Source organism: Centropristis striata, chromosome 23 (genome assembly GCF_030273125.1).
Source record: "Centropristis striata isolate RG_2023a ecotype Rhode Island chromosome 23, C.striata_1.0, whole genome shotgun sequence".
NCBI lineage: Eukaryota > Metazoa > Chordata > Actinopteri > Perciformes > Serranidae > Centropristis > Centropristis striata.
This window is the reverse complement of record NC_081539.1, coordinates 22,337,409-22,352,856: the sequence shown is the minus strand read 5'-3', so window position 1 is coordinate 22,352,856 and position 15,448 is coordinate 22,337,409. Positions and strand designations below refer to the sequence as shown.

At 39.5% G+C, this 15,448-nt stretch overlaps 2 protein-coding genes across 2 annotated transcripts in view; one reads left to right on the top strand and one right to left on the bottom strand.

Annotated features, from left to right (window-relative positions):
* The window catches only part of bmp6 (bone morphogenetic protein 6), a 47,306-nt gene extending 45,625 nt beyond the window's left edge, over nt 1–1,681 (top strand). Inside the window, exon 7 of the mRNA XM_059326535.1 lies at nt 696–1,681. Coding sequence (XP_059182518.1) covers nt 696–845 — 150 coding nt within the window. The 3' untranslated portion in view covers nt 846–1,681. The remainder of the gene's footprint in view (nt 1–695) is intronic.
* A 676-nt stretch (nt 1,682–2,357) lies between these two features.
* On the bottom strand, nt 2,358–12,585 carry txndc5 (thioredoxin domain containing 5). Its single transcript, XM_059326536.1, has 10 exons — nt 12,325–12,585; nt 9,994–10,146; nt 9,168–9,273; nt 8,973–9,069; nt 7,988–8,103; nt 7,139–7,225; nt 6,420–6,578; nt 5,630–5,712; nt 5,329–5,458; nt 2,358–4,229 (listed from the first exon to the last, which is right to left on the bottom strand). Exons 1-10 carry the CDS (start codon nt 12,507–12,509, stop codon nt 4,107–4,109), a joined length of 1,239 nt encoding a protein of 412 aa, XP_059182519.1. The 5' UTR covers nt 12,510–12,585; the 3' UTR covers nt 2,358–4,106.
* Nucleotides 12,586–15,448: the final 2,863 nt, after the last annotated feature.

Genomic DNA, 15,448 nt, shown 5'->3' with positions numbered 1-15,448 from the left:
AGCTCAATTGTTATAGGCTTTGACTCAAACATTTTTCTGGTCTAATCCTAAACCTTCTAAAACCTAAACCTCCTCTTTATATTTAACTGCTCTTGTACAGTTCATATTTTTACTTTTACTCTATATTCCTCTGATTTTATTTATTATATTTTTTACTTACAGTACCAGTCAAATGTTTGGACACACCTTCTCATTCAATGGTTTTTCTTTATTTTTATTATTTTCAACATTGTAGATTCATACCGAAGACATCAAAACTATGAACAAACACATATCGAGTTAATTATCTAAAATATTTATCATTTTTTGCTTTGTTTACTCCATAGTTACATACAGTTTGTGTTCCATCATATGATGTCTTTAAGATGAATCCACAATCCACAAATATAAGAATAAAGATTAAACCATTGACTGAGAAGGTGTGTCCAAACTTTTGACTGATAATTTACTTTTAATTTACATTTCTGTCATTATACTGCAAGGCAAAAATAATCCCTCTGGGGATCAATAGTCTTATCTGATCTTGTCCTGTACTACAGACTATAAAGATGATTTTTTTTTTTACCATTTTCAAAAATCTCCCTCTGATGAGTTCCTCAACTCAAAGTGTTATGTAGAATTGCTTAAGTCCCCTTTAAAGCTACCTCTTATTCTTTTATTAACCAGTTAATTTTTGTGTTTCCTTTGATTTTCAGGTACACCTGATGAACCCAGAGAATGTACCAAAGCCCTGCTGCGCCCCCACCAAGCTCCACGCCATCTCAGTACTCTACTTCGACGACAACTCCAACGTCATACTGAAGAAATACAAAAACATGGTGGTGCGGGCCTGCGGCTGCCACTGACACCGACATTGAGGGCTAATAGTGCTTGATGAAAAGTTGGGACGGCAAAGGGCTGCACCAGTGACTCCTGGGTGACGTTGACCTCAACCAGACACCAGCTTCCTGCCCAAATCCTCAGCCTGCAAGGATTACCCACCCTGGAAGATCATTTACACGTTTAATTAAAATCATCTCGGACATCCGTCTAATAACATTTGTCTTCATCAAACTAAGAGGGGACCATTATGGGTGTCATCTAAAGGCAACTTCACCCCAGTGTTGAGCCAATCAATTACCTTCTCTACTAGCTGTGGAGTCTTCACTTCATGGGTCTGCAACTGAGTGAATGACCGTATGTGTGTGTGTGGAGGAAGTTTGTATATTATGCGTTTATGGAAGTGTGTGTATGAACGCCCTAAGAGGCTACTGCACCTTCTCCCTCACTGAGAGGGAGAGGGCAAAACTGAACTGTTGTGGGACCAGTCCGAGTGCTGCTTTCTTTCCCTTCTCCTGTCCGACAAAACGGTGGATCAGTTCTCAGAGGGGGCTCGAATATTTACTAATGAACAACTCCTCTAGAGCTCAAGACCCTGGGGAGTTGACTGAGTGTATCACAGCACTGAAAACCAACAGTAGTCAGTGACATCACCTGGTCAAATGACAGAATATGTGTATAAATGGTTGGAGCGAGATGGGAAAATAGTTTCCTTTTCAGTGCAAATGTTAACTCGAACAAGCTAATACTAAATGAATGATACATTGGAGTCAGTAGATTCATATTTCCTTCTTCTTTCCTAATGTATTTTCTTCTTAAGCCATATTTGCCCTCCTAAAATATAATATGGACTGAACCAAAGTGACCGCAGGCTATTTTAGTAGCGCACGGCTCCAAATATCCCCTCCGTGTCAATATTTGCCGGGCTCACGCTGAGCTGCGATTCACCAGGCTGGTTCAACATGATGCATGTTGTGGCTAAACTGATGTTTTTCTCCAAAGAACCGAAGAATACAGCCTTATCCCTCTGACATACCACAAATGGCCATTTCCATGTTGCTGCACTCGCAAAGTTAACAAACGCTTCCACCCCTGACAACCCATCAAGAGATTGTGGAAAAACATTTAGTGAGTCAAAAACAGCCGGCAGAACGGTGCCTGTGCCAGCTTTCTGAAATTAGCCCTTTGCTTTTTCAACCCTGAGGGTAAAATTATGTCAAGATTTGTGTCCAGTGGCAACGTCTTTCCAATTCAACATGTTACTGTGAGCTTTGAATGACATGGAGTTTTTTTTTTTTTAGAGAACATATTTTAATGAAAAACTAATACCAACAAGAATCAAAATACCTTACGTGCCTAACCAATCATAAATTACAAAATATACCTCTGGTAAGCTGCTGTTTACATTTGTGATCATGTTTAGACTGTTTTTTGTAAATACTTGTACATTCTCAGCTTATTTATTGCACCTTTTATTAAAAAGAAAATCACATACCTTATTAACAGAGACAGATGCAAGGACTAAATGAAAATACAACTTATTTTTGAAAAATCTTTTATTATGAAATCTCATGTTACAACTTGCCATTATTCACTTTTTTTGTACAAAATCCATGGGTAGTGCACAACCCATGACTCACAAGGAAAAAATACTTCTGTCACTGGAGTTCTTTTGACCATGTGCTATCCATAAAAACTTTTTACTGACAAAAAAACTGTCTCTGACTGTTTGTGGAGCTGGGTTAGACAATAAATGGAGCCCTGTCGTGCAGGACATAACCTGGGTCAAAGAGCATGTGCGGTGTAATGGGCATGGCGTAACAGGTGGGTGAGGTCACACACAAGTGTGCTGAAAAGAATCTGCAAATGCAATTAGAACCAGTCTGTGACAGGTTACTTGGCCTTTGACTGTTGAACCGTCAAACACTAATTAACCTTTTGTAGATGGCTTTATGGTTTTGATACAGTATACAGCAGACTTAATCAGACTTGTGGTCACAGTCTGAAACCAGACATGGTTTATTTTGGTTAGAATCAATGAATGATGCATCTTCAAAGTTGTTTTACTGGTTAATGAGACTTACAAAAAAAAAACAGTGGCTGGTGTAGCTGCGCTTTAAAACTAGATCACCATCACTAACATTATTTGGGAGCAGGAAAAGCGGATGATATGGACCCAAGATGCAGCTGGTTCAATCCCAGAGGTAAGAATGGATCACAATCATAGTCAGAAAGATGACACGATGCTAGCAAGCCCACCGGACCCTGAGCTACAGTTAATGTTCCTTTCAGTTCTAACCTCAAGTTCATTATTACTATTGCTCTACTTCCTGGTTCCCAAATCCTTTAAACGATGTCCTGGCTAATAACTGTACATTCACAGCTTCTTGTACTACATTTGGGGAAAAAATGAAGGGCCATTTTAAAAGGAAGTAGTCGAAGATGTTCAGTTATGGAGATATGGGGCAACATGGTCCAGGCCTGAGATCCTGAATCCTAGGAGGAGTAGAGACGGAGGGCTAGTGAAGATCCCAGGAGTCAGAAAATATTGGTGAGATATTTAGATTACCAAGCCAATTTAATTAAAAATGATGACACCTGTGATAACAACGATGGCCTCCATCGCAACTTCTTCTAGTGTGCGGGGCGTTTCCCTGAGAGTTAAGTCAGATAGGCCATCACTGGCATGGATAGAAAGGACCCTCAACTTAACACTCACCTTCACATTCGGGTGACACAAACTTTTGACTGACAGTACCGTAACAGTGATGGCTTGTGATTTACCAACAGATCCCATGTATAAAATTTAGCATTTAAAAAAAGTCAAATGGCTACAGAAGTTCATCAGAAACGATTTTTTTTTTTTTTTACAGGCAGAAACTGGAACATCTGTCCTATAGTGCTTCCATTTTATAAAAGACATTTTATCTGTGCGAGGAATTTGTGGTTCTGATTGATTGAGCAGTGCTTGCAAAGTGGTTGTCAGACATATTACTTCATTTGCAGACCCAACCATAATATTCTCCATATTAGGAGATTTCAGGTTGGGCAGCGGCAATGAGAAACACATTCACATCCCAAACACTCTACTGAATCATTCTGTCGGTGAACACAGGAGGAAGGACAGACTGCAGTCCGTCATTGGCCGACTCCTTTCTGAAGAGAACCCGAGTGGAGAGAAAGATAGAGAGAGGTTGGGCTACTGTAGGAGAGAGAGAGTGGTGTCCTACTGGCCAGATATGCAGTGTGGACGAGCAGATTGGTGGAGAGGGGAGTGCCGGCTGTTTCTACAGCTCGTCTCTCGCCTGCCTCATCACAAAGCTGTGCAGGCTCTCCAGGTCCCGGCCGCCGTGATGCTCGTCACCCTGCTCACCAGCCCTGAACATGATCAATGTGGGGTAACCTCGTACCTGAATAAAGAGACGACAACAACAGAGGCTTATTCCATGTGCTTGAAGAACCTTTCATTTTTATGCAGAATGCGTGAAAACATTTATCAGTAAACTGAGGCTGTAATGAATATCATATTTTTAGGGTCAAAGCTTCTCTTGAAGTTGTTGAATAAAGCTTTGAATATCTGTTATCATGTTATGACATCATCCCCTGGTACGACTACTATATATTATTTAAACTGAATGAACAGACGTGCAAAAAACAGAAGGCATTTCAATATTTGAATGTCAACATTATGAATGAAAGTATTTGGTACAGCCCTACAGTAAACAAAATCTTATTTTACTCCAAAAATCTTCTGCAGTCAGTCCACCAAATTTCATGAAAATATAGTCATGGTTTGCTGACATGATATGTTGCTGACAAACCAACAGAACTATATCCTCTTTGAGAAAGGTGTTCTCTAAAGGGTTAAAAATAACGGTAGATCAGATATGAGATGTTTTAAAAAAAGGGTACATTTTATCAAAGTGAATCATCACTCCAGTCTAGTGAACTGTTGAACTCTTACACAGCAAGTCTGCAAGCAGCACAACCTGCATTGCATACAATCATAAGTTGGTTTAATGATTCTTCATTCAATTTGAAAATTACACTCTTAACAGCAATGAGAAGTTCAAGATCTGACTGTTAAAGATGCAAGCTGATTTAATGTGATTGAGCTTTTTATAACTTCATCATAGATAAGTCGTGGGCTGAGGCCTGTAACCTCTTCACCCACGTCAACATTAGATAATGCCCTGTGTTTTACTCTCACTAAAATCATTAAGACTCTGCATACAATCAAAGCTGATTGTGCGTATGTGTGCCAACTTTTCTTTACCCATGACACTGTTCAATCTGCTTTAGGATTACAGTCTGTAGCCTCTAATTAAAGTATGTGGCAGTCATATTGTTTTATGGCTCTGTGATAAAACCACCATCTTCACTTTATTGCATCCTGTAGAACACACTTAATCTTGAGGAAATTAAAAAAGCTGACAGAAGGGAAGAGATACAGAGTGCTGCATGTAAAGTGTCTTACAGTATAAACCGTGATTACGCCCACACACTTACGGAGTACTTGTTGCAGAGTGTGCGCTCAACAGTGCAGTCCACTTTGGCTATCTTGACGTCCGTGAGACCTGAAAACTCCTTCTTGGAAAGATCCTCCCATGTTGGAGCGAGGTTCTTACAGTGGCCACACCTACAGTTGACAGCAGGACAACAGGAATGACATCACTTCAAGTAACAAACATTGCTAGGACACTGTAATTACAATGTTTGACTAGAGATATTAATAGATTTAAAGGTTGGTGTCAGTGAGTGTAACTTTAAACAGGACGTTAGATAATGAATAATAAAACAGTGATATTACCATGGAGCGAAGAATTTGATGAAGGTGAAGCCCTTGGCCACAGTCTCGTCAAAGTTGTCTTCTGTAAGGTCCAACACAGAGGACTGCAGAGAGGAAAGAAGTTGATATTAAACTGTAATGAACTGTAATACATTGAACTGTAATGATCATCATAGTTACATGAACAAACATCCTCCACTTGCATAACTATTAATTTCAACTGGGGCAGCTAAGAAACTATTTGGTCCCCTCATCATTTCAATAAACACAAAAGTATGATGTTCAAACAAAATAGTTCTGGGGACTTCCTGTGAGGAACTAGCACTGGGGAGCTACCAAAAACTACATTTTATTTTTCGTTTACAATCACACCGGCAATAGAAATGCTGTGACATAGATTTTACATCAACATGTTAAAATCGTGTCGCATTTCCCCACTGCTTCACTTTTGTTGTTGTACTTTACCAGCCTGATTGACCAGCCTAACCACGACTAGTCTCAAGGCACGCAGTTGAGTGGGTTCTAAGCTCAGAGATCTTTACTTATTAGCAGGTAGAGATGGCTGCCATGTGTTCTTCCAGCCAAACAAAACATCTGTGGTTGTACTTCACCATAAAGTATTGTTAAATCTGACCGATTTTAGAAGTACAGGGTCCAAAGCCTTTTAAGAGCCAGGCAGAATAATGTCACATTGGAGCCACTGAGAATTATTTTTTAAATGTTTTGACTGGACATAAGAAGACCTGCTTAACACCCACTGCAGCATTAATTCCTGTGCACAAATTTTATTCTCTTTGATGTTCACACCCACCTTAACCTCCTCTTTGGCTGGCTCATCTGTGGGGATCTCGTTTGCTTTTTGGTCCTCACTTGGTTCCTGTTCTTGCTCCTGAGCGACGGCCGCCTTCAGCTGGTTGTCCACAAAGTCTTTGAAGGAGTCCAGGTCTCTTTTTCCTTTGTACTGATCCGTCTGAAAAAGACGCATTAGAATAAGTTGTAGAGGCTGTTTGAGTAATTTTTCAGCATTGTGAGTTATGCCATATTGATAGTGTCATATCAAAAATATTTTTTCTTTGGACCTCAGGAACTCAACATTGACCCTGGAAAGTCAGGCATGCTTTACGAGACTATAATTAAGAACCACTGATACTATTTTACACACTAAGAAGACAACATAAACCAAAGACTATGCATGTCTTACAATACCTCAAAAGTATAGTTCTATCAACAGTTTTAACTGGGCCAAAATATGATTTATTATCGTTCATTGTTTAACTCAGATCTTCAATAGTGCTAATGTACTCATATGATGACTGTTGTGATTAACAAGCATTCCAGTATGATGTACGTCATGGAGGCTGTTACAGTTTGCAGTAAATCTAAGAAGGTGTTATGGAGAAACAACATGACAGCCACAGTGGCAGCAGGTCAGATGGAGGCAGACCATGGCCAAAGAGTTTGTCAAACTGTTGTGCATGTAGACATAATTTTAAATGGAAAGTGTGTAGCAGTCAAAAACGTATTTTGTACCTTCTGCCCGTTGTAGAAGAAGAGCAGTGTGGGATATCCCCTTACGCCGTTCTCAGAGCACACCTCATAGTGCTGTGTACAGTCCACCTAGGCCATAAAGATATGAACATGTGTTATTAAACTGGAATGAAACATCAATGCAAACACTGACCCCAAATTTGCACAAGAGGTGTGTGTTTGGCAACACAGTATGCAAACAGGAGGCTTCTCCTGTGGCCAGCATCCTGTTCTGTCAAACAGGCAGCAGGATGAACATGCTTGTGTAAAGTCATTTAGCAAAACAATGACGAGAGCATATGGAGCACTGCAATAACAGCTTGTCACTTATTGAAATGGTCACTGTGTCTACTACACATAGCCTTGATCGTCTAAAATCAGTGACAATGCATCACCTGCCTGTTACAGGTGTCATCTCCTGTAACCTCATGCACATGTTCTGGTTCGGGACAGAGATTTTCATATAATTCATTTTCATTGTTGTAGTTGGTCCCCAGTGGACTCTTTACGCATTTGTTTGTCTTTAAGCTTTTAGGTGTTGATAAGTATCTTCTCTAGCACCTCAACATTATTGTACACAGATATTGTAATAATAATGTTCCAAAATCATGTCAAGTTGCAAATTTTTAGTTGAAATACATATCCAAGGAAAACCTAATTAACGTTTTTACGCGGTGTCACAAAAGCAGCTTATATTCTAGGATAGTTAAAAATAAATAAATAAAAATACCGTAAGCTGCCTTGTTTTTACCCATGTTAAAGTATGTGTTGTTTTATTGATTTAATATCTTATTCATTGTTTATGAGTAGTTGGATCATGAACCTTTACACTATCTAGAAGACTTTCCTCACCTTTCCTATCTTGACATCATCAGAGTGCTCGAAGGTGGTGGCGAGCTGCTCCCAGGTTGGAGCCATGGCTTTGCAGTGACCACACCACGGGGCAAAGAACTTCACAAAATGAGCACCTGGAGCAAGAGAAGGAAAGCCAAATTATAAAAAGAAACGGCAGATTACCAGCAGGAACAATGAACACAAATGGAAAGAAAAAGAGAGTACGTAGAAAGTAAAATGCTGTGCAGTGAATACCAGTTCCTACATGGACATAATTAAGTGCACACTTACAGTGACGCTGAGTAAGTTTATATGTTCAGGTTTTTGATTTGATGGAGCAATGTAAAAAGGTGATTCCACAACAAACTCAATCCAGCCTGTCGTAAAATGAAAATATACACCTCTTCTACAGAGGTTATACGCAACCAATTACACAACGTTTATTGGAGCTCTGTTGCCAAGGTGTGAAGGTGGGACCTATAAACACCATTTTAAAAAATGCCTATGTCATATCCTGCCTTTTTTCGTCTCCAAACAAGAAATAATTTATTTTTCTTCAAAACCAAAACATTCGACTTCAGCAGAGCTTAGAAGCCACGATTTCAACGAGACAATTATCGTGAGCGCTGTTTATTTTTGCAGTCGTTGTCTGAATATCCAGAAACGTGAGGTGACAGGAGACGAGTGTTATATAGTTGGTTCGAGTTGACCGACGTTGTGGATTGTGGCTCAGTTGCTCGTGTTGAAATGTCAGTTATGTCAATCAAGGCAATGAGGTGTTTCCATTCTCTAAGGAGGGATCCAGAAACACTACTTAGTGTGGCTGAAAACTGAAAGTACATTCAAAGATTTGAGACGAAACAGAAACAAGTTATCTGTTGCAGGCAGGATGCAGCTGCATAAATACACAAGATAAAGTTAAGTATTCACTTGCCTAAGTTAAGTGGTACAACAGCACTTTCATGAAACATTATAAACAACATGTGTTCCACTTAATCTTTACCTTTGGCTATGTGGCCCTTAAAGTTGGGAGCAGTGAGCTCATACATGCCCTGTTTGGGCTCTGGGGCTTTTGGAGGCTCCAATTCACTCTCTGGTTCCTGGAGGACAAACAACAACAAGTATCTATGAGCACCATTTCTGCACCGTAATGGTCACTGTTTATGAACTTGAGGTGCTAACGGTGAACACAACTCACTGAAGGCTCAGCCTGGAGTGTCTTCAGCATCCAGGTCTCCAGAGACTGTAGATCTCTGGGCCCTTGGTACTTAACTGCCTCCTGGTCTGGTTTGAACAACTTCAGCCTACACGAAACACACAAAAAAATGATTTGAGTTGAATGGATGAGTCAGAGACAGTTTTATCTCTCAATTCATCCAATTGGACAATGAGAAGAAACTCATGATGTCTGGGTCGGCACTTTTCTGCTTTGAGTTAGAGATTTTTTTTTTAACTCAATGCTTTCAGGGCACTCCTGCAAAAACGCGAAGCACTCAGCAACACAAAAGCAGCAAGCTAAAAGCTTCACTCATATTGAAAATAATTACAGAAAGCAACCCCAAGCTTCTAAAACTCACTCCGTGTAATCAGGCCTGTATATTTCTAAAACTTCACATGCATATACACACAATTTTCTAACTACTCTCACCATTACGAGCTCTAGGATCTTGTAAGCTTTGGTTGTAAAACTTCTGCCAATCATTAGCGAGTGACTGCTGTGTTTGCAGGTACAGCATGCAGTCAGCAACAACCAGGATTTAATAGGATGTCATTAAGATACTGGCAGAGAACTCAACTGAATGCAGGCCAATGTATCACCTGTGTCAATGAATGATGGAAAGGTCTGTTACTTATATGCTGCAAGAGATGTTTTTATTCTACAACAGCCAATCCATAATTTTTTTCAATAAAGATATTCGTTTCAGTTTGTTAACCCAAACATGGGTGATATCTAGGCTGATCGAACACATGCCATGGACTTAACATAAATTAATGATTTCAAGAATTGGTGTGACAGTACTTACGTGGGGTAGCCCCGAACTCCGTGGACATTTGAGCAGAACTTGGTATCCTGGACACAGTCAACTTTTACCACATAGACTGGGGGCTCGTCCATGCTGTTATATTTGTCTGCCAGTTCATTCCACGCTGGCTGTAATCTCTGGCAATGACCGCACCTGGACACCACAGTGGTACAAATACTGTCAGTGTACAATATAAAGCATTCTTTAAGTGTCTTTTGCAAAACTAAAGTGTCATCCTCTCATATTTTTAGACAACTAACCATCAACAAGTTTGATAAAATGTGGAAGTACATGCATTATGGCCCATGTGAAAAAGATGATACAGAAGTTGTGGTATATCTAAGATAGTGTATTCTCAGAAATAGAATGATGAAGATGGTGGCACACTACTGTACTCTCCTCAAAATGAGGAACCAGAATAATATAAGGATCAGGCCTATACTTTTAAGTTGGTAATTTCTGGCACTCAAAGCATACTATTATTATACTATTGTACATACTACTCCCTAATATAGACACAAATAATGTTAATACAGGTCAATGAAAAGGCAAAAAAATCACAGAGACAGCCAGAAATTTGAGTTGATACTTATCGGGAATACTGCTTTGTTGCAATAGTGAGCTATTTAGGCCAAATGTAGAGACGACAGAGAGACACTGCATGCAGCTCTAAAGTTACATAGCCCATATTAAGAATACAATTGTGGGTGTTGGACAATGGTTTGAGATACTCTTGGGAGATAATTGACACTTAAGTGGTGAGCCTTTGGCATGACAAAGGAAAGAGAACCTATAATCCAGGGATGTCAAACTGATACATGAAAGGGTCTTGTGGCTGCAGGTTTTTAATCCTACCAAGCAGGAGCACACCTGATACAACAACTCAACCTAGTGAAGACAATTCTGATTATTGAATTAGTAAATTCAGGTGTCTGTGGGACATAAAATCTGCACCCACACCAGCCCTTTCATGGCGTCACACTGTTAAAATAATCGCCCAAGTCATTTTTTTGTCAAAATTGTTTTTTTTGCCTAAATCATCTCCTCATGACGCCGGCCACCTATAGTAAAATTGCCTACATCCTCAGTTGATCAGATCATGTGATTTTACCCCATTTAAGATCATCACTTCTTTGACAATTTGCCACATTCATAAGAAGCCAGCAAAGAAGAACTAGAGGGAGATTGTTTAGTTCTTAGTTTAGTTTCAGTGTTTTACTGTTGACACTAATATTGGTAACACTTTATTTTAAGATGTCTACATAAGAGTGACATGAGCGTGTCATAAACATGACATGGGATGTGTCATGAACATTAATGACACTTTGAAGTAGCATTAATGCTCATGATACTTGTCATGTTTCTGACAGGCTTGTGTGACTCTTATGTAGACACCTTCAAAATAAAGTGTTACCATATTTTGCTTAAGTCACAAAGGCATGTTCAAAAAATTGCCTAAGTCATTTATTTCTCTCAAGTTACATAATTTACACCCAGTGTTATTACTATGCCAATAGCCATCCTTTGTTACATCATTTTTGAGTGAAATGATCAATAAATGTCATATATTACACTTCTGGTGAAGTTTTTGTGTTTCCTGCAAAACTTGAAAAATTGAGTTAGGCGATTATTTTAACAGGGTGACGATGGAGCAGATTAACACTTCTGCTCTAATCGTATCTTTAAATACAGCCTCTGTCCTTATCCCTCTCTCCCTCATGTTATGCGAACTATTTTGAAGTGGGTCATGGTCAAGATGGTCCTTGAATAGCTCATCCTTCAGAAACCCCCTCAGTTACTGATGAGGGTCCGAGGACCCCATCTTTTACACCGCTGACATAACTTCAGTCAATCAGTGCCTGCCACGTATGCGCAGCTCCCAAAACTACAGCTAGGTAACTGTGGCAGCCTATTTCTGCACGAACAGTCAATAAACATGCATACACAAACTGCGCGCGAATAATAAGGTCCCCTTTCAATGTTCGCCGGAAAGTTTTCAACTAAATTTCAACATCGAGCGAACTACTAGCAATGTTAAGACCAGAGGCCCGGGTGAAAAGTGCTCCAATTCACTTGAGTGCAGTTGGCTAACTGTTTGGCTATGCTAGTTAGCAGCTAAGCTAACCACACCGGTTATCCAAATGAACGGTACTAGCGAGCTAGCTAGCTTGTGTGCTAACTTGCCGGTCAGCTCTAATACAACACTAAAACCTTTTATTTAAAGATGTCGGTGTGTATTGGGAATGTCAAAGAAGGACAAAGGATACTGCCAACTCGCTTATTAAACGTCGTCGAGAATAAAAAAAACTTGGGAACTAATTGTTCACTTACCATGGGGCGTAAAACATGACAAAGTGGGGTGCAGTGGGCACCGCCTCGTTGAACATCTCCACAGTGTATGAGTGCTTGGCATGCTCATCTTCTTCTGCATCGGCGTCGCAAAATACACTGGCAAACAGTAACGAAAAATAAATAAAACACAACATAAGGGGTGTGCAATTCAGTGCTGAGGCCATGGTGAATTTCTCTCGGTGGGTGTGCAGAGTCCCTGCTGGTGTGAGAAGACCGACTCTGAACGTGCACGCCCCTCCGGCAGCCTCAGTTTAAAGCGACGTGCACTGTGGATGGGAGTCATGCGTAAGGGGAGTACTGGTAGTGCAGCTGGGCATGCGAACACGATGTTGTGTAGATCTGTGAAAGCCCGAAAGCGCTTTGCAACTCTATCCAACCTGACAGGTTCAAGAAAATGCCATTCTTTTTCCAAGTATGGAAGCCTATTCGGTAAAAGCGACTTCACTGGAGGGGAGACCATGCCGTCACCCAGTTAAAATAATCGCCTGTTTTTTCAAGTTTTGCACGAAGCACAAAAAACTTCACCAAAAGTGTAACATATGACATTTATTGATCATTTCACTCAAAAATGATGTAACAAAGGATGGCTATTGGCATAGTAATAACACTGTGTGTAAATTATGTAATTTAAGAGAAATAAATGACTTAGGCAATTTTTTGAACATGCCTTTGTGACTTAAGCGAGATATGGTAACACTTTATTTTGAAGGTGTCTACATAAGAGTCACACAAGCCTGTCAGAAACATGACAAGTATCATGAGCATTAATGTTACACTTTCAAAATAAAGTGTTACCATATCTTGCTTAAGTCTGGCAATTTTTTATGCATGTTTAAAAAATTGCCAGAGTCCCATTTTATTTTGATGTAGGCATAATAAATCCGCTTAAGTCACACACTTGACATAGGCCATCATCTTAAAGGGGTAAAATCACATGATCTGATCAACTGAGGATGTCGGTGATTTTACCATAGGTGGCCGGCGTCATGATGAGGAGATGATTTAGGCACAAAAACAATTTTGACAAAAAATGACTAGGGCGATTATTTTAACAGTGTGACGATGCAGAAATTCTAAATATCATTAAAACTACAGAAGATTCAGTGCATTACTCATACACCAGTGTATGTAAGCATACTTGCATTTGTTATGCACAAATAGTCATAAGTTATTGTTCTCCATGAACAATAATGTTTGTGTTGTGTTATTTGCATGATCAAGAGGTCAAAGATTTCACTGAAGAAAAGAAAATGAAATGTAATTTAGCATCTTAACTGCAAATAAAATAAAAAAATCTAAAGTACTTTGAGCTTCAGCATTCTTGCTGCTGCATGCTGGGATAGAAATGATATATGTTTGCACATAATGACCATGATGGAGCATGTAAGTAGTTACTTATTTATAGGTTAATCTAAGATTAACTAAAATGGTGCAGTTTTATTAATGCCAAGTTAGATTGTTGTTGTCTACATAGTGTTAAAAGTGTACCAACATCCAAAACCAGAATAATACCCAACATTTAATTCATCGTGGTGCTACTACAATTTGATTTATTTTCCCTTTTTTTGCCATATATATAAAACTTGACATCATTCTGAGTGAAGATAGCTTCCCCATACCATTACGTTTAAAAATTTTGGATGATAGATGTGCAACATCTCCACATTCCAATTTATATTATGGGTAACCCAATGTAAGGTTTTATTCGTGGATAGAAACAAGGTTAATAGTTTAGCAGCATGTTTAAGAAGATGAATATGACATTAACAAAATTTCAGAAGTGAAATATTACTTTAAATGTTAAAGCAAGGCCAATGAAGTCATACTAGGGGGCCCATTGAGTAAATTGTCATTAGGATATAATTTAAGAGACATTTGAGAGTTTGTTCACCTCTGGTAGAGTAAGGTAAAGCCAAATTGGTTGATTATAAATGGTCCAGTAAGTTTTGGTCGACTGCACTTCTTTGGCAGGCAGTCTAAGTTTCCTTCACACCTAAGGCTGTCTTTCTAGAACAAACTGGCTACTCTTTGAATACCTAATGGCATAAATCTATTAAAACATTCATAAAAAGATGAAATATTATGAAAATAGTCTCAGAATTAAGAGAACACAAAGTTAACGTTTTGCTTAAACTGTAAAAATATGGGCTCCACAGCTCAGGTGTCACATCAGTGCTGGTTCAGATGACAGATGGACTGTTTGTTTTCTACACCGATGGTCAGATATGAGTCAGAGTTGCCTCCTCAACAGTGGAAACGATGCTTGAGAGTGAGAACATTTTAAGACAAATATAATTAATCCAATTTATTACATTGGATAAATAGGGCCTCTCGTGGGGGCTGTAGTGTCGCGTAATGGCGACAGTGTACATAAATCATGCATCTATTCCCACGACGGATCATGTTTGTGTGTCTGTTCCCAGAGCAGCGAGTACCTGCTGGCTTCATGGATTGACAGTTCTTTGGCAAGTGCTCCCTCCTCCTCTCCATTTCACTTTTAACACAGTCATGATTTCATGAAACTGAATGGAGAAAGCCTTCATATGTACAGTATTTCTCTTTAATCATCCCCTTTTTCCTTTCATCTGGACAACAGGAAGAGTGGGATGAGGAGAGGAAGAGGTTACACCATGGAAACAGACAGAGGTGTCGCCCAGAGCGCACTATGGTGCCTATATAACAGTATTCCAGACTGTGGCAGCTCTTTCATAAAACCAGGTCTTCTTGAATGTCTATATGCTAAAAGTGGGTGAAAATGATCCTACCATGCACAGTCAGTGTCTGAAGTTATATTTATATGTCAGAGACTGAGGTGTTTATGAAGTATCTGTGTGCATGTACGTGTGTGTGTTTCAGTACTTTGAGGCACTTGTGTCCGCACACACACACACACACACAAACACACTCACTCACTCACTCACTCACTCACACAGGGATTATTCCCATGGGAGAACAAGTATTCATTGGAGAAGCAATATACTTGTAAGAGACTCCCTCATAGAGATAGATGATGCTACACTGACCTGAAGGCTGACAAGAGGTGGTCTTTAACCTTCAGCTGTAAAAGCTCAAACATACTTTATCTTTGAAGAAGACGATGTCT

Coding starts and splice junctions, on each gene's coding strand:
- txndc5 (XM_059326536.1), bottom strand. CDS start 12,509: ATGGCCTCAGCACTGAATTGCACACCCCTTATGTTGTGTTTTATTTAT. Junction 7,226..7,987: donor ATGATGTCAAGATAGGAAAG/GTGAGGAAAGTC, acceptor TTTATGGCCTAG/GTGGACTGTACACAGCACTA. Junction 5,713..6,419: donor CAGCCAAAGAGGAGGTTAAG/GTGGGTGTGAAC, acceptor TCCTCTCTGCAG/TCCTCTGTGTTGGACCTTAC.